Source organism: Topomyia yanbarensis, chromosome 3 (genome assembly GCF_030247195.1).
Source record: "Topomyia yanbarensis strain Yona2022 chromosome 3, ASM3024719v1, whole genome shotgun sequence".
Classification (NCBI taxonomy): domain Eukaryota; kingdom Metazoa; phylum Arthropoda; class Insecta; order Diptera; family Culicidae; genus Topomyia; species Topomyia yanbarensis.
In genome coordinates this window covers 303,029,169-303,049,280 of record NC_080672.1, presented here as the reverse complement: position 1 = coordinate 303,049,280, position 20,112 = coordinate 303,029,169, and the positions used below count along the sequence as shown (strand labels likewise).

General features: G+C 38.9%; 1 protein-coding gene across 1 annotated transcript; it reads right to left on the bottom strand.

Moving 5' to 3' along the window:
* Positions 1–7,841: 7,841 nt before the first annotated feature.
* LOC131688025 (bromodomain-containing protein DDB_G0280777-like) lies at positions 7,842–14,111 on the bottom strand. Its single transcript, XM_058972152.1, has 4 exons — positions 13,125–14,111; positions 8,222–8,902; positions 7,914–8,152; positions 7,842–7,845 (listed from the first exon to the last, which is right to left on the bottom strand). Exons 1-4 carry the CDS (start codon positions 14,109–14,111, stop codon positions 7,842–7,844), a joined length of 1,911 nt encoding a protein of 636 aa, XP_058828135.1.
* Positions 14,112–20,112: the final 6,001 nt, after the last annotated feature.

The window sequence follows — 20,112 nt, the reverse complement described above, 5'->3', positions numbered from 1 at the left end:
TTTGCAAAGTGGGTGGGCGGGGTGGTTTGGATTTAATTCAATACGGTGTGTGCTGCTTAAGAGTGTTGCGTTTGAAAAAAATATATTTATTTTTATGCATGCGTGTGCGTTGTAACTTGTTAATCCATGTTTACGGCGCTTTGTAGCTGCGTAGGGTAAAGAGTCAATTGGTTTTCATGTTTCATATTTCGGTTATATGTTTTTTATCAGTAAGGCATCTGACAACGTGCTTCTGTAGTTATTGCACTGTTCAGCAGCGTAGTATTTTATATAGGAGGGTACACTCAGGTTTTTTACGCGGATTTTGAAATTTACGCGGTTTTCATAAACGTGTTTTTTTTTTTTAAATTTACGCGGTTTTCATTTACACGGCCAATATCCCCTGCGTGAAAAATCTGAGTGTAATTGCATCGGAAACAATTACATTCCCAGCAGAACTTTTTGTTTTCTAATTTCAAACACTTTTGTTTCGTACTGCACGCAACGGAAAATTTTAAAACAGAACTTACCGTCCCAGCAGCAGTTGAAGCGGGTGTTCTTTTTCGATTCAAATTCAAGCCATGTCTTAAGCGTTACTGGACTTAAAATTGTTTTCCCAGTTTATCCAGTCAGAATATCTGTCCTACCCTATGTATTTAAAACACAGTTCTAATTGCGTTTTAAAGTATACAACAAATAGAACGGTTGGGTATACTAATTTAAATTTTAAAATAAATATGTTTTAAATTATGAAACAAACCGCTGTACTGAAGATATAATTATGTCAGTCCTATTATCACATAAAACACCTATATAACATAAAACGCTGCAGAATTGGTTTAATAATACAATGTTTACACTACAGAGTTATAACACGTTTTAATAATTAGCAACAAGAAAAATGTCACCAAGATAGCATAAAAACCTGTTTTAACTGGTAGTGCGAACGTTGCATAACAATGTAATTTATCAAATAATTTCATTTTTCCACCACTAATCGATCAAGAAATACTTAAACTTAATATTGTTTACTTAAGTTCATTAGTACATTATTGAAAATTTAAATGGAAAATGAAATTTCCTATTTCATGGAGAATCTGTATATTTCCGTTGGCGAGCGTGGGCTTCCTCATAACAGTTTTCAATATGGAACTTTTCTTTTGAATATATTTTCTGGACAGACCAGCCTATTTTTACTAGATGGATCAGCCAAATAATGCCAATCACCTAGTGAGATACTTGATTAATTAATAGATTACCGTTAAAAGACCTTCAATAAATTATGTTTTGATGGGGAGGGTATATAGCAAATTGTAGCATATGAAAACAGGCGAGTGAACAAGAACGTGAGTCGATATGTGTGATAGATAAAATTCATTTGCACGCTCTTGAAAAAAGCTACATTTTTAATGTCACCGTGGTCGTGTCCTGTACACAACCCTTTAATTTTTATATGTTTCTTAAGGAATCCTCTAAGGTTTGGTAAAATAGGGGGCACGTGCCCCCTCGTGCCACCCCCTGGAGCCGCCAGTGTGTAGTCTACAGAATGACAAGCGACGTAAAGAGGTGGAACGCAGTAAACAGAGTTATGATGTAGATCATGACCGTCTTATAGCGGAAACGGCGTGATGAACATTGAGCAACGGTTTCGGGACACCACCAGTCACGGTTCATCGAGGCACCAGTGAATCGGACGCACTGCTTCACCGCAATCGCCAAACTGCTCTCGCCGGGGAACTCTCTGTTGGAGTAGGTAAGGTCCATTGTCGGAGACTAGACCGAGTAGTTCGCGAACATGGCGAGGAGCTGAATGGCTCATCAAGGAAGCAGTTCTAAATGGCCCAAGAGAAGAACTAAAGTGCTTAAAGGAGTTGCGGCGCTAAATGGCTGAAACCAAATAAGAATCGGTATCGGGAGAACTTCTTTCGCCGGGGAACTCTCCGTCAGCGTACAGTCAGATTCACCGCCGGCAACTTGATTGCGTAAACCGCGACGAGACACCACCCGTCGCGCCGGGGCTCCAGCAAACCGGACGCCCTACTCTACTGGTATCGCTGAACTGACCTCGGCACCTGACTGGTTGGCTTGCTTTCGAACTTCCCTCACCGGGGAACTCTTCGTCGGAGTAGACTAGATCCATTGTCGGGGACTGAACTGAGTAGTTCGCGAACCAGTCGGAAGCTCAACGAGGAAGTGGTACTAAATCGCACAAGGGAACTGAAGGGCTCAGTAAATTAGACAGTCTGAAGTTTGCCGCCCAGCAGATTGTACTCGTAGGGGAAGAGCACTAATTCTAGACCCACAACTAGCTTTCCTACTACTATACCGAAATTGCCACGTTGTGTGGATGGTCAAAAACTAGTAGTGTGTCGACGATGGTTGCTATAACCCTGCTGAAAGAGCTGGTTGGATAGGAGTGTGTGCTGTGCACAAAAAAATCTCTTACCGAAGTAATGCCGTAAGGTAATGCCGTACAGTGGCCGGTCTTCGAATAAAAGTCGGACGAAACCAAAAATGTTGCCCAATCTGGCTGAAAATTACATACTAAGGTAATTTTGGGGTGCTGAGCGCATTTTTAATGTCAAAAGTTATAAAAGATAAAATAAATTTTCCCATACAGTGCTATCGAACCTTTCTTATAAGCATAATATCCTTTTTGGGAAAAAAAATCATTTTTTATTGGTCAGATATAACTGAAACTAGATATAGCATGGATAAAACTTCTTTTAATCTCTACAAAAAGTGTTTATTTACGTTTTAATTAGTTGTTATTTTGCACTAACCATCGTGCTCTTCCATTTCAGCAAACATTTTAAAATGTCGATTTTAAACCCCCCGGGCAAAAAGAGGCAAAAGGAGACCTTGAAATTCGAAAAGTAGAGATGATTTCCCACAGAATGTATAATAAGTGACCGTTCCAAACTGTTACACCTGATTGTACAGAGTACATTTGTGAAAAAAGAATTTGCTATCAATCCACTTAAAATATATTTGTAATATTATTACATTGTTAGAATGTTGAATTGATCAACAAAATCCTTTAAATGCCCTTTAAAATGAAACTAGTTGTGCTCAAATCGGATTAAAATTGAAAGAGTAACAGGTTTTTGAAGTGAACATAGATACTGTGCTATAGAAAATGAATTTCATTAGAATTGACACAGTGATGTTTAAATTGCTAATAAAAATCTAATTCTCATTCAGTTCTCGCAAAAATTTGGAGAATATGCCATTCAATACATAGAAAACCAGAAAAAAAATAAAAAACATCAATATTTGAAACATAAGTTTTTTCCGGTCTCCGACCACTGTGTGCCCGGGAGGAATCAGGTTCCATGCAAGATTAGTTGTATTAGCGGGTCGGGTTGTTGGTTTTTGTACATTTTTTTCTTGCTAAGAATGTTTTTGAAAATTTTTCTTATACAGTCGTGATTCGCTGGTTGGACACTTTTTAACTGGACCGCTTTTTAGTTGGACCTCCGCTAGTTGGACCATTGTACAACTAAAAAGCAACTGAACGCCAAAATCTTACGCCAAATTAACTTTGACAATCAATCTGACAATATTTAGAGATGTGAACAGATGCATTTACACTGCCAACATCTCCTTTGGAGAGTTTTTGACATTTGTCAGTCGGTCCAACTAGCGAATCAAATTCGTTAGTTGGACAAGGCTGTGGCCCAACCAGTATATACAAATAATATTCATATCCCCCCACCCCCGAAAAATTTTCTTACTACGCCACTGATAAAGACAATCAAGCTCGAAATCTATTGGAAAAAATAATTCTCTGCTATTATGTATAATGCATAGGCACTTTTGTGAAGAACTATAATAGAATATAGAACACTAGTGTTGTTAATTGAAATGATTTTTCTATTTCAAAAGGTGTTGCGGTTACGAAAACTCGAATCGAGTGCCCCTATTGTTGCGCTACTATTTGATTCAATGCGTTGAACAAAGATGGCAAACACTGATCTAACCAAGGGCTTCAAATGGGTAGGGTGATAGTAGAAATATTGCGCAAATGGACTCATTACCCTATAACTTTTCAAGCATTTATGGTGAAGATATGTGGAAGCCAGGAACGCACGCTTGTTGCTAGGCACCGACGCGCTTATTTACATTGAGAAAAAATGGAATTCGAAGTGAAAATTCAAACGCACAAATGAGAGTTGACGGCCATTTTCCCTCGGTCATCTGCACATTGGCAGAAAATTTGAAGTTTTGTTAATAAACGATTAAAGTTTCGCGAGTGTTTTTGCAGTGGTGTGTGATTAAAGTGTATTTGAAAAAGTGCACTGAAAATGAGAAGAAAACCTGTTTTAATTCACCTATAGGTGCAATTGTGCCTTTCTCATTTCTCCAAACTATGATTTAATAACTGGTTCGTACAATATAACATTATGGAAATGTCTTTCATTCTTATTACACTTGGTAAGTATATATAAGAGCACCTTTTTGCATTCATCGAGGTATCGGTTTGAATCGGAGTTTTCTATGTGATCGCACTCCACAACCAGTAACTCCGAAGCTGGAAGTCGGATGGAGATGGAATTTAATATCAGTTTCCGGGGACGCAACACCTTTCATTTGAGACTAAGTTGATCAAATCGTTCTAGCCATTTTCGAAAAACCAATTTATTTATTTCGTCAATCGATGTAGACTGGTATAGTTACAGTAATGTTTACATTTTTCTTATTTACTAAAATATATATATACGTAATTTTATTATAAATAAAACAATTTCAGCTTTTACAGAATCATTTTCTTATGCGTTAGAATTTCTTTTATGTATAAAATATTGTGTGAGTTTTAGTTTGGACATTGTAAAATCAATTGATTCGCAATAGCGGTTATAAACAGCCATCATTCGATTTATAGGGCCATATTTTGCATAATTTGTGCGATATGGAGTTATTGAGAATATGCTTCGGTTTCGTAGCTGTCGAGAAGGTGCATAAAAGTTCAATTTGGATAAAATTTCGGCTGAATCAATACGATGCGAGACGATATTATTAATGAACGAAAGCATTGCAAATTCACGACGTTCCTTCAATGTTTGTATATTGATAAGCATGCAGCGTGCTTCATAAGATGGCAAAGGAAATGCTATCCAACCTAGTTTACGAAGGGCAAATAATATGAATTGTTTTTGTACAGATTCTATTCTTTCTTCATGTGTGCTTGAAAAAGGGCACCAAACGATGCTGCAATATTCCAATATCGACCTAACATAAGCAATATATAATGTTTTGATTGTATACGGATCTACAAAATGATAACTAAAGCGTTTTATAAAACTGAGCATGTTGTTAGCTTTGTGAATAATTGTGTTATAATGATCAATAAAATTTAACTTGGAATCTAATATAACGCCTAAATCCCTAATTCTTTCACATTTTGCTACAGTCTGTCTTCCTAAGGTAATCACAACATTCGATGTTTGTCGTTTTCGACTAAAAGTGATTGAATTGCATTTTTTCACGTTTAGCTGTAGGAGGCTTTTTTGACACCACGTGTGGAAAACTAGAACTTCGTTTTGGAATGTATCAATATCCTCGGCATTTCTTATCTCCAAGTAAAGTTTCATGTCATCGGCATAGATTAGTACTTTCAGTTTTTTGAGAAGGAAGGAAATATCGTTCACATATAAAATAAACAATAGAGGTCCTAAATGAGAGCCTTGTGGAACTCCTGAGGTGACTTCAATTGGATTAGATTGCTTTCCTTTGAATTTGATTATTTGCTGGCGGTTGGATAGATATGATTCTAACCACGTACGCAGCTCAGGCTCAATTCCCATCTTTTTTAATTTATAAAGTAACATTGGGATGTCGATTCGATCAAATGCTTTACTAAAGTCTGTGTAAAGTGCTTCCACGTAGTTTCCATTGTCCATTGCAATCAGTGAATAGTTAATAAATTCTAGTAAATTTGTTGAGGTCGAACGACCTTTGAAGAAGCCATGTTGGAGGTTAGTAATTCTGTTTTTTATTTGAAGAAATATTTTTTCGTTAATGATTGATTCAAAAAGTTTCGGAATGCTGGAGATTATGGCTATTCCACGATAATTGCGAACGTCAGATTTTTTCCCAGATTTATATATAGGTACTAAGAAAGAACTCTTCCATGTTTTGGGAAACTCTCCAGATTGTAAAGACATATTAAAGAGCCAGAACAATGGAGTTGTAAGCTCGGTTGCTAGGTTTTTCATAAATAATGGTGGAATTCCATCAGGGCCAGCACCTTTTGATGAATCCAAATGGTTTAGAGCATTGAAAATGTCCTCCACTATGACATGACTGACGCCAATATCCATAGGAAAATCTGGAAGAAAAGCAAAATAATCGCGATCGCGGTCTTGTTCAGAAAAAGTTGTATATATTTCTTGGAAGAATGTTGCAAATAGGTTGCAGATTTCTTTCGGGCTATTATGTACGTTGTCATCCAAGTGCATTGTTGATGGGAAATTATCTGATTTTAATTTAGTTTTGACGTAGTTAAAAAAATTCTTTGGACTGGATTTAATCTGCTGTTCAGTTTTGGAGTTGTAATCCGCAAGTGCAGAATCTATGGCAATATTTAGTTTATCGCAAATGTCGAGATATTGTTCCAAGTGCTCGTTATTTTGATTTTTCTTGTATAGCTTGTGGGCTTTTTGTTTCCTATTTTTCAGATTTTTAATTTGCCTATTGTACCAAATAGGATGCTTCGAGCTACCGTGTCGTCTTTTCTTCTTAATGGGCACCTCTTCATGAATAATTTCGAAAATTATTTTGTAAAATACGTCCAGGGCGGTTTCAATATTCGCTTCATTCCTAAGAGTATTTTGCCAGTCGACATTACCTACCTTCCGTCTGATATTGTCATAATTAGCTTTATGGTATTCAAAGACTTCCTCAAAGTCATAGACGTTGGGTTCTTGATTTTTATGGATGAACAAAGAAAATTCAATAGCAGTATGAAAAGCTTCATTTTTCCACAAAGGAGCCAAAGATTCAGATACACAGAAATCATCCTGAGTGTTTGTAAATAAAAGGTCAAGATAGCAATTCTGTTGATTTTTTACATGATTAATTTGATTTAATCCTATGCTAGCAGTTTTGTCAAAGATGAAATTCAATGTTTCGTTTTCTCCTACGACTGGGATTAGAATATTTTCATTTTCAGAATCCGGAATAAAATCGGCATTGCGCTGGTTAAAGTCTCCGTAAATGTGAACTTTGACCTCGACCGGAAGTTCAAATAAAATTTGTTCAGCAATTTTGAAAAAGGCTTCATACGATGATATATTAGCATGCTCTGGTGGGAAATATACAGAGGCAAAAACATGTATTTCACCTGAAATGCTCGCTTTAACCCACACATGTTCAAATTCTTTAAACTTCACTGTGGGAAGAATTTCAGAATTAAATTGAGCCGAAACGCCTATAAGAACTCCTCCACCAGACTTCTTTTGAGATACTAAAAGATTTCGGTCGTCTCTGAATACGTTAAAGCCACTACCAAAAATTTCCTCACTTTTTATGCTATCGTTCCAACTTGTTTCAGTGCCTAAAATAACAGAATAAGAGGAGCTCAATACATTACTATAGATTTTGCTCATTTTAGATGCGCTCTGCATACGATTAAAATTTTGACAATATATCAAAATTTCTGAAAGCGTTTCTGATAAAGTTAATGGCAATTTGTCATACTTAGAAATATCATGCAAAACTATTGATCCGTTTTCATCCGTAACCGGTTCGTCATGGTTTGCCTCTGAAGAGTGCGTTAGGTTGGACGAAAACACGAATGCTCACAGGAACAAGCTGAACAGCGCTGAGAAAAGGAATTCGTCAGGACAGGGGTTACAAACCTATCTGGTGCGAAAGTTGAGTTAAATTGATGTACAACCGGGTATGGATTCAGTGTTTCACCACGTTGAAACCTGATACCACGCTGATTTTCAAACGGAGGCCTAGAGAATTGCACCCTTGCCGCCGCAAGTAGATCCTTATCCCGGGGAAGAGAGTTGCCAGCTGTTGGACGACCGCATTGCGTATTGTTGTTGTTGTTGCGATTATTGCTGCTATTGTTGTTGCGATTGTTGTTACGATTATTATTGCTATTGTTGTTGCTATTATTGTTGTCATTGAGGTTATAGTTATAATAACTGCTTCTGGATATCTGATGTTTATTTGTCTCATTAGTATTACGGCTACGTTGGTGTCTGTTTTTATTGCGATCATTTATTACCCGATGCAACTGCTTTTTATTAGCTTTTCTTCGTGCCATCGCCCTATCTTTCATCTTTTGCTGTTGAATTCTATGCTGATTACGTGTGTCGTACTCCGTCCAGTCAGAGCGCCACACTTTCTTCGAACCCAAAAAGCGCCACCCTTCAGTGGCTTCGGCAGTGGAACGGTGACCTGAGTCACCCGATTTTGTTGATTGGGCATTTAATTCGTCCATCAAGCTGGGGCCCGCTGGTGGCAAACAAGCATCGCGTATACTGCTATCCAAAGTGTTAATTGAGCCGGCAAGAGATTGTACTTCTTTGAGAATGTCACTGCCAACTGAATTTGTTATAATTTTCACTTCGTCTAAAACTTCACGTGTAGGACGCGATTCACTCAGGTAGTGTTCATTACAATGAGCTGCCATATCTATGGTAAGGGTGCTCAAGTTCTGAACTTCGCTGCAGATTTTTTTCAATTCTCTGGTCAAATCGGCAGTGAGATCATTTACATACTCTTCAATGTGTTTTTTTGTGGATCCCATAGATATGTTGAATAGTGATGTGATATGGTTTTTCAGCGTGACCAGCTCATCGGCCTTATTAAAAGAATTACTGTCAATGGCCTGCGATAGTGCCGATACAGCATTTGCCACTTGCGACGATGTGTTTATGTTCACATTCGCCACTGATTCTTTAAGCTGCAGCTCAACATTTTCGAATAAGTCAACAATTGAATTGAACTTTTTTATGTCGGCTGCTATTTGTAAGTTGCAGTCCGTTTGCGTAGTTATAGATTCAAATAATTTTTCCTGTTGGTACAGCACTTTTCGTGTGTCTATGCCTACCTTTAGATTATGCTGGCAATCTGCACACAGGGGAATCATGAAGTGCGAGATAAATTCTTCTTGATTTCGCTGGACTCCTACACAAGCTGCGTGATAACATTTTCTGCAGAATTCACACTGCCACAAGAAACGATCGTCGCTGATATTACAAGATGTCACACTGCAGCTCATTATGATAACCGTTGTTTAATAGGATTGAACACACGCGCGACGGTAGAAAGATAAATAAATAACAATTAACTGCGGACCGTAAAAACACGTCTATACACAAAGGCGTTCGATTATCGATAATATAACCGTTATTCTGAATTTGGATGCTTCCGGATCCGTCGATGGTGGCCAGTGTGGCCAAAGAGACTTTGAATGACTGTTGGTGACCTAGATCTACAAATTCAGCAGTTGTGTTTACATTTTGGAAAAAAATTCACCTTTTTACATTGATCGCAGAATTCGTTAGAATCGGGATTTGCTGCGTGATCGTACGTATCACCCTGTAATTCAGGAACCAGAACTCGGATCCACACAAAATTCAACAGCAGCTGATGGACCTTTCATTTAAAATCAAGTTTGTCAAAATCGGTTCAGAAAATTCCGAGAAACCGATGTGGACAAATCAACAAATTTTGTTTTGTAACCATACTCTTCAACTCGTAATCCGGAACAAGATGTCGGTTGAAAATGAAATTCAATAGCAACCTATGGGAATATTATACCTTTCATTTGAATCTTAGTTTGTAAAAATCGGTTCAGCCATCTCCAAGAAACCGATGTGGACATTTTGTTAACAAATCCGCACATACATACATACATACATACATACATACATACATACATGCATACATACATACATACATACATACATACATACATACATACATACATACATACATACATACATACATACATACATACATACATACATACATACATACATACATTCATACATACATACATACATACATACATACATACATACATACATACATACATACATACATACATACATACATACATACATACATACATACATACATACATACATACATACATACATACATACATACATACATACATACATACGGGGGGGGAAGGGCGGCGACGCAATACTCAACTGCATATTTGCCTACCATTTGAGACTTGGTTTGAGAAAATCGGTTCAGTCATCACCGATGAACCGATGTGACTTTAATTGTGGAATATGCGCGGAATTCCGTATTTCCGGAATCGTCGATAGTGGACAATATATTCAAAGAATGTTTGATTGGCAATCAGTGATCTAGATCTACGGTTAGAAGTAATTTGGTGACCATTTCAATAGTTTTTAGCCTCTGAGGTATTACGATTGTACCGATTTATATGGGAAATTCCAGTGTATCCTTACTAACACCCCTGTAACTCCGGAAGCAAGAGTCAGAACCGAATGAAATTCAGCAGCAGTCAATGGCATTACTGTATCTTTCATTTGAAATCAAGTTTGTAAAAATCGGTAGAGAATTCGTTGGGGAATGGGTGTGATATTAGCTTAGGAACTTGGCGGGTTCCCCGGGGGCGTCATGAACCGTCATAGGTGGCCAATGTGGTCAAAGCTACTTTGATTCATCATTAGTGATCCAGACCCGCAAACTAGAGTAATGTTACATCAATTTTAATATGTTTTACATCATTTGAACATCATGGTGGTACCAGTTTATATGGGAATTTGCTGTGTGACCGCACTCTTCAACCCGTAACTCCGGAACCGGAAGTCGGATCAACTAAAAATTCAATAGCAGCTTATGGGAGCGTTATACCTTTCAGATGAAACTAGGTTTGCGAAAATCGGTTCAGCCATCTCTGAGAAAATTGTGTGAGTTTAAATGACACACACACATACACACACACACAGACATTTGCTGATCTCGACGAACTGAATCGAATGGTGTATGACACTCGGCCCTCCGGGCCTCGGTTAAAAAGTCGATTTTTACAGTGATTGCATAGCCTTTCTTTATATGAGAAAGGCAAAAAATAAGAGTGTTTCGAAAAGAAACCCCAAGTGAAGCGGGGTGATATTTTCGCACAAAATAAGAGCTACAGATGGAATTCCGTCAAAAACTCGGGTTGGTTGTATAGGAAAATGTTCCAGCTTCCTCAAGTAGCAGTTTCGTGGTGCACCGGCAAGGTTAGTGTATTGAAAAACGTTTTTTTTTTATTTGCTCATGTCAGATACATGGTAAGGCATGGGAGAGGGGTGTGTGCGACGTAGGAGCTATGTTGTGGCTAGCTTGTATAATGTCCGTAAAGAAAAGATTTCGTGTATTCAGCAAAAATATTCGTGAGCGAAACAAAAAGCGATCTGTCACAAACGAGAGCTCGCCTACTATGTGATGAGTAGTCCTTGGTCCTTGTGACAATCAACTTTTCGAAAGAAGTAGATGAGAGCACACACGACAGTTCCGGTCACTACACCTACCCAACATTTTCTCTTCACAGGTCTCTTGAACTGAATTGTTGTAGTTTACACGATCGAGAACCGTGCACTACTTCAGACCACATTAACAGTTATGTGTCCAACAAAAAAAACACCTTTAACAGGCCAACGAGGGTACCCGGGTACCCACAAATTGAAATGGTCATAACTATGGCTTCCTTTAACCGATTTGGACACTTTTAGATATTTTGGATTCAGGAACTAGTCCGCTTTTTGATTCTGTACAATAGAACCGGAATAATGGATCTGGTTTTTGGTAATCCGGATTTTCCGGAGTAATGTTCCAGTACTAGGATATGATTTGTAAATTTTAATAATGTACTAGCAATATGAGTATCAAAACTCTTCTCGGAAGTCTGTTTTTTTGTTACGGGACCCTATGGCAATTTGAAAAATGGAAATGGAATGGAATGACCACTCACGGCCCCGCGGGAACCTGCTCCGGAATGTCCGTTCCGGGGTCAAATCACAAAATGGTTCCAAAACCACGAGATACAGCCTACTGATGCAATTCCAAGAATTTTGATACCCATATTGCTAGTATTCCATTGAAGTTCGTAAATAATACCCCAGCACTGGAACCTGCTTCAGGAAACCCGGATTCCCGAAAACCGCATGAAGTAACCCGATTCATTTTTACCAAGTCCAAAAATGGATGAGTTCCTGAATCCAAAACGGCCAAAAGTATCGAAATCGGTTGGATATTACGTTAGTTACGGGCATTTTAGTTTTGTGGGTACCCGGGTACCCACGTCGGCCTGTTACGTAGTAAAAAATGCAGGAGCCCCTCCTCACTTCCACTCTTACTATATCAACAATATTATTAACCCAAAAGCTTGTCTTAGTGAAGTTCTAAGATGTCACAAAGTTTGGATTTCCAGCTATGGATAAAACATAGGAATTTAATTAATTGAAACTTAAAAAGGTACCCGGGTACCGCGTCAGACACACAACGGTTAAAAGACCTACTTGGAGAATCTTTTTTCCTGGTATTCTCAAAACTTGGAAAACATTAACTATAACCAAATCGCGGTGTGCTCCTAACTTGGTCAGATCCCTACGAGCTAGATTTGTTGCTACACGGTACCTGGGGGAAAGTCATACGCCGAAGGTTCTAAGAAGAACCAATCTAAAACAAAACAACAAACGGCCTTTGACGTGTTCTGCTAAAACACAACCAAAAAAAAGGATTTTAACACGCAGCAGCTAACTGCGCTAACACAATCTTACAATCTTATTTTTACGCATTGAGACGTGTGAAATTGCCTTATTTAAAAAATAACAAAAACTATAACGCGATTTTTTAAATTTCCTTCGGGCGAGTATTTTAAATGGTAACCCAAAATGGAACAAAACATAACATTATCCAAGAGTTATGATCATTATGACTATGTATTTCTGGATATTGATTCCGCATATTGGAAATATACCATCTACATTTGACGGCAATAAACGAAGCCCTGTCTCGACTGATGATACACAATACTGCATACTTGTAGGCTAATCTTCAGTTTTATTGTACATCTGCACTATACGTTCCCCACGCAGTTACACTTGTCAACCAGCAGCGCTCAATATTTTACTGGGTAGTATCGTTTTTGTTACTGTATCCCCGTAGATGTAGGTCGTTAGCGTGGGCGTAACGGTGACACTCTTGGTAACGCGCTGATCGTACTTTATGACCGACGAGGTTCTTGTCACCGTCAGCGTTACCGTCACCGCATCCTTCGATACATAGCTGGTTGAGGTTGGTTTGATCGTTCGTTTGATGGTCGTTGGATCGAGATAACTAACTTCGGTGCTGGTGGGACGAACGGTCCGGGTGCTTGTTTCCGATGGCTCCAAAGTGATCGTAACGGTTTTCGTGGCTTGAGCCGCTGGACGCACGGTTGTGGTTATGGTTTGTGGGTTGGCTGTTGCGGTTAGAGTGATTGTTGGTGTGCTCGTGATAATGATATCCAGAGCTCTGGTTGTGTCAGGAATGTCCGGAGGTGCTAAATCAATCGGAACGTATGTTCGCGGAGGTGGTGAACACGTTGGATTCTCCGGTACGGGAAGATAGGCGTTGTTTGGGGTGCAAATTGTTGTTGTGAGTGTAGTTGTAACTGGAATGGTCGTCGTTTGCTCTATCGTTGAAATCACTGTGCTGAAACGGGTTACTGTATCGATTGATGTGATCCTCTCAGTAGACACTTCCGTCGTTGTGACAGGGTAGGAGAAAGTTTTCCATTGTGTTTCAATCGAGGTGAACACTTCTGTAACGGCTGGTAATGTCTCCGTCACGGTATCAACAACTGTTCTATAGTTCGTTTCCGTTCGGAAGTTTGTCACTGTACTAACATCTGTTGTTGTCGTTGGCACAATCACTGTTGATAGGATGGTTTTCGGTTTCAGGACACTGAAAATGGTTCGCGTCTCAAATTGTTTCACTGTGATGTACTCCAGGAGCGGCACTGATGTGGTGATCGTAACTGGATAGGCCAAGGCACAGGAGGGCTTTGGGTAATCATATCCTCCGAAATCGTCTTCCAAAGCGGCACTGAACACCTGCCATGGTCCCAGCACAAGTAGAGTAATTATAATTATTGTCATATCTGCATCGAAACAGTTAATAATTTAGAAAATTTCAGAAATATACTCGAAAACCGAAATCACCTCCAGTCTGATTTTTTTTTCAACAGTATTACTCAAGCGCGTGAAATGGATCGAACTGAAACAGGTTATGGTCAGAACGTTTGATTTTATACGCACATCTTCGCACGCTTCGAGATTTGCAGCAGAGGCGACTAAACTTGGCATGTGCCCACGTTGACTTCCCAAAAACGGATAAATTCTGATAAATTTCAGGGCGGGGATAGTCCGCGTGCAGTGATATTAACCGTTGGCTGCTTGACAAACTGGCCGTGCTCCTGGACGACGAAATTTCGAAAACAACAAGTTTAGATTGGGTGTCTCAATTGAAAGTGCAATATCCTTTTGATCTGTTTTGGATGTACGAAAAAAATTTGCACAGTAGCATGTCATGCAGGGAAGCACTCGAAATATCAGATTATCTTTTGCTTTATTATAAATGCTTCATCGACCATCACCGAATGTTGTTATTTAGTGTAGCTGTTGTTCGTGGGTGGAAGATGTCTTTTAGTTTTTTCAGTTCATTGTGTTGTAAACAAACTCGGGGGACAGAGGCTAATGGAAGTTGATCTGGTTAGTTTTGAAAATTATGTATTGATGAAAGAATTCAGTTAACTTTTTCGATTAGCTATTCCGGCCTTTTGTGCGTGTTGGGCATGCTGACCAACTGTGGGCTAGGAAAAATCCGTATACATTTTATCTCAAAATTTAGAACGCTAAAGTTATTTAGACTGTTTAGTATTTCTCTTGTTTACTATATTTTACTACAGGTAATGGGATTTTTAACAATGGTTTTAGGGGTTGGCACAGCGTAGTTGGTAAATCGATTGGTTCAATTCCAAACCCCGCACACAGGGTTAGAGTTTTTTCAAAAGAGATTTTTCTACCACGAAAAAAGAAAAAAATAACCCTCATTTTAAAACCTCTATAATCGAAATATTTGATCGGTTTTCTCCATGTACATTTGTTATTTAAGGGGTCTTCCACTCGCGAGGCATTGATAACTGCAAAGCGTGGTTTGTGGATTCATACTGTCGTGTTTTGTCCAGGTAGGAAGGACGCAATCTTACCGCGTAACCACTATTGAAATATCTAGGAATAATTAGTTTTTTTCATGTGTCCTTTGTAATGATTGCACTTTTCTGTACAACGACATTTTTAAAGGCCGTATCGCAAGTTCGATGTGCCATATCGTGCAGTCGAATCTCGATTTTGCCATTATCCATAAACACGAGGATATTGAATTTGATTCTAATGCGTCACGATCAGCGACTTGTAGATTGTTCTGCAAAATGATTTTATTTGCCTGGCGCAATCTATCGGAAATTATCATTATTGGATGTCTATGATAGCATCTGATAGAGGTGGTTTTCGTAAGGCTAATATTCCAAAAACTCGTTCTTTAACCAGAGTTCCTCTTTTGTTTTTCATATTCACACATTTCGTCACTAAACGACAACTTCGGCAAGAATTAAAGTATTACAGCGATTATTGTTCAAATTGGCAGTTCCCGACAGATTCTACAATACAGTAATTCCTCCAATATTCACCCAAAAATCTTTAAAATCGGAAATGACCGATGAAACATTAGACTTTCTACCAGCATAGGTTCTGAGCACTTTGCACGGCAAAGCAAAGCATTTTGATTGAAGCGCAATACTTTAAAAGAGAAGCCTAAGAGTTTTTACAGGGTTTACAAAAAAAATTGGCTTGAGATCTGTATTTTGTGCAGCAAAACACTCCGAGAAAAAATTGCAGGGAATAATCTCTTCTTCGCTAAAAAAACAAACGCTTAATAAAATAATTATCAAAATGTTTATAATTTTATCAAAAGTTAAAACTATAAAAAAACTCATTTTTTGAAAACTTATTTTTTTGTCAACGAAAGTCTAAAGATAATGGAAACATTTGTTGTGGTTGCATCGCGGAGAAGTAATTGATAAAAATGTTTTTCTTGTAACTGCTTTAAACATGTTTCTAAATTTCATACTAACTGGCAGACACAAACATAATTTTATTACAGAATGCGATTCTTATAGATATTTTAAATTTTGTTTTCTTTCTTTCTTTTTCGAGAGTTGTCCTACTGGAACTGTAGAGCTGAGTTCACGGAAGGACTCCCCACCAGAATCACTGATTACTGCTTAAGTCCAATTGCAGCAGGCCATGATTTTGATTGTGATATCGAGTACCATAGCGAAGGGCTCGGACGTTTGTGACGGCGCCGGTGGTTGAGTGGTAAGCGTGAACGCCACTCATTCCAGTTGGCCTGGGTTCAATTTCAGCCGAGGTCGTTGAGATTTTTCTGAGGTGAAAAAATCTGTGGTCACGTCTTCCTTTGGAAGGGAAGTAAAGCCGTTGGTCCCCGGTCTATGAGTTTGGTGGATCGATATATAGTACAAATAGTGAAGTCACCTCTCTGACGTCGGTAAAGAAGAAGTAGATCCAACTTCTATAATCTTACTAACAAAAATATCCTCCTCCTGTGATACTTGTGGAGTGGGCAGTAGTATATACGGCCTCTAGAAAAAGCAAGTATCGGACTAACCATTCCTTCCCTTTCCTTCTGCGATCTACGTTCGGGCCTGGCCGGCGCCGGTATTGATCAATAAACACTTTATGATTACCAGGAGTTGTACATTAAAAGATGTTTCGCTACTCCCAAGCATAATTATCTACTTACTCTCTGTGCAACTTCTGCTAGTTCAGATCGATAACGGAGTAGCAGCCAGGGGTGGTCGCACAAGCTCAAGCTCATAGCGAAGGGCTCGGGCGTTTGTATGTTATTGTGTTCGATTGCGTGGGCGTTTGTTTGTCGCGTAGACGTTTGCATGTCGCGTGTGCTAGCGTGTCACTTCGCATGCGTAAATTCGATTTTAAAACCGGGTGTCCATTTCATATTCGCGTGTGTTCTTGGATGATCGCACGGACCGTGAATCTAATACTTAATTTTCAGTGTATGGTTCAGATGCTAGAAGAGGGTGAGATCTCTATCACTATCAACTCTATCACTAGAGTTGCCGGTCATGTCGTCCTTGAACGTTTTGTCTAGTGGATATGAGCGTGATTTTTTTTCTGATTGGTCCAGCTGAGGGCATGGGATCTAGGCTGCTAGGGTCAAGAGGAAGAACTTCTGGACGTAATGAATTCATGATCGCAAGAACACGAGCGTGTGAAGGCTCATTCTTGAGACCGCGTTCACGTTCACCGGAGTGCAGGCATGCACAAGAACGGTGCTGCACCGTGTACTATTCCTGTGCACTGGCTCATAATGTATCAGAGCTAAGTTCATTGAGCTAGCAAGTAGCACGAGCACCGCTGCTCCGAGCTATAGCAAAGTAGAAAAAATACAACGCGTTAGTGTGAGTAACAATGCTTGCATCGTTTCTTACAGAAACTTGTCGCACATTTACCAACTTATATTTTTCGCTTTGTCCTATTCTTTCGTTTAATGGCTTACTCTACTGCACCGTTCTAGCTCATCGGGCAGGCTTATCGTGCTAGTTCATTGAGCAAAATCGTGCCAGCTTACCGAACTAGCTCATCGTGCTAACCCGTTGTGTTAGCTCTTCGAATCCTACAGCTCGAGCACGACGGATACCTAGCACGAGCGTTATCAGTGCTTATTGCATTTGGTTTGTTTCATGCATCCCTGCCGGAGTGTTATCCTGTTAGCAAGATCATAAGCGTAGGTATGCGTGGATGATCGCGAAAGGCTCAAGCGTTTGTATGTTAACGTGTTTGTCGCGTGTGCTAGCGTGTATGAAACTTCGCGTGTATAAATTCGATTTTATAACCGTGTGGTTTTTCGTATATTTGCGTATATGCTTGAATTATTGCGTGCGGACCCTGAATCTGATACGTAATTTGCAATGTATAGTTCAGATATTAGAAGAGAGTAAGTTCTCCCATATCACTAGAGTTTCCGGTTATGGTCAAAGAGGCTTTCATGTAAAATAAAATCAGCCCAGTAACTGAAATAGAAGTAAAAGATCTCATCACGACAACTTACAGCAGTAAATATGAACGGTTTTTGATACAAACGAGCCTGATATATATCACAATTTCTATTATGCCATAATTTTATAAACGCACAACATTATAATAAAAAAACTGCTTCTTTGTACAAGAAGAAATTGATCACTGAATATAAAAATAGGTGTCCTCGCATTTTGCACTTATGCTCATCGTGTTTCTTGTGTGTATCGAGCTGCCCGATAAGCTCATCTGGCTGAAAATCTAACGTAAAATTAAATACTCGATTGAACTTAACAGCCTCGTTTCTGTATCTAATGTTCTTCGAGTACGTTGAAATTTTCGGTTCAACCTTTCAAATCAAATTAAAGCAAAAACCTATTAATCTATATATGTAAATGGAAAATTTGAAAGAGTTCCAGAATCTACTGCAGATTTTAATCGTATTCCGTCTCAGAACTACAGAAAACAATCGACCTGCAGCGGTAATAATTTGGTTCCGAAAAAGATTAAAAATAGACAATGTATAATCCGGATCATTTTCAAATACCTTCATAGGATGCGAATTGAGTTGAATCAAATGTGTACATCGAGCACTATACTATTCACAACGAAAATTAATCGAGTAAATTGCGTTTCGACTTAGATAGAACGACTTAGCGGCTGGTAGACACTGAATTTCAAAATACCAACTAACTTGAGAAAACGGCTTAAACAAATAGTCGAGGCGGATAGCGGGACATAAAAAAAATCATTTTTTAATATTAGAAAAAAAATTAAAGTTTACTTAGTCCCAAAGTGTATAAGAAAATTTACAAAAATCGATTTTTAGCACTCTTGTTCACTGGTTTCCTTGTGCTTTTAATTGCATTTTTCTACCTAGTTTGCAACATTATTTAGTCTGTTTCCATTTGTGGAAGATTTTTTGTTGTCCCAGGAGTATTTCCACTTCCACTGAGGTTGAAAATTCCTTGCAAATTCCGGACAAATCCGTACAAGTACTTTTTCCGGGTACAGGACAAAAAATCCGTACTGGCCTCCCAAATTCCGTACGGTTGGTCAGCTTAGGCATGACATTGTAAATCTTTTATCTATATTGTACAAAATAACTTAATTATTCAAAGATTGGAGCTCCTAACTAGATGGTTCACATTCATAATAATATTTTTTTGGGATCAAAACGAGTAATACTAATATATAAATCAAAAATATTTTCATTGAATGTAATTATTTATTGCGTCAAAAGTTTTCACAACTAGGGAAAGACCTGGTTGGTGCACGTGTTATTGGCTAGGTTGAAGCGACACAGAAGCCATTTCATAATGTCCATCGATGGTGGTCCGCTGAATGCCTCATTCGGATTGGTTTGACTATCCAGATAGATAATATTGATAGTCGGCGATGGCTTTGAACTGGTCGATTGCATTGTTGGCAAATCTGCACTACTAGAAAAGTTTGGATTTGGCGTTTGGTTCAACGGATCGTACACACTGTTTTCTTCGTTATCCTCGCTCATACGTTTGATAGGTGCCGTTTGGATAAAACCGAAACTATCGAGGAGTGTGTTCGGAGTGGTTTGTTCTATATTGCCACGCCGTTCCGGGAGATAGGTATTGGTCGGTTTGGGTGGTGGAAGGTAAGCAGTAGGAGCACAATAAGTAGATGTCACGTAGGAAGTAACCGTTGTTGGTTGAATCCTGAATTCCGTTGTCGTGGCAGTTAGATAATCAGTGGAGATGGTTGTCAATGTGTGAACCTCCGTTTTGGTAGAAAACTCAGTCAGGCGAGGAAGCGTCACGAACGCGGTGGTGGTCTGCAGTTGAATACTGGTGATTGGAGGTGGATTGTTTTGGATGATGCTGGTTTCCGTCAACGAAACGGTAACGTAATGGGTGCTTGGCGGTAACAACGGACAGCTTGGAGTACTGTAGACATACCCTTCTTCGAATGCAATCGATGGCTTAGGATATTTATACCCTGAGAATTT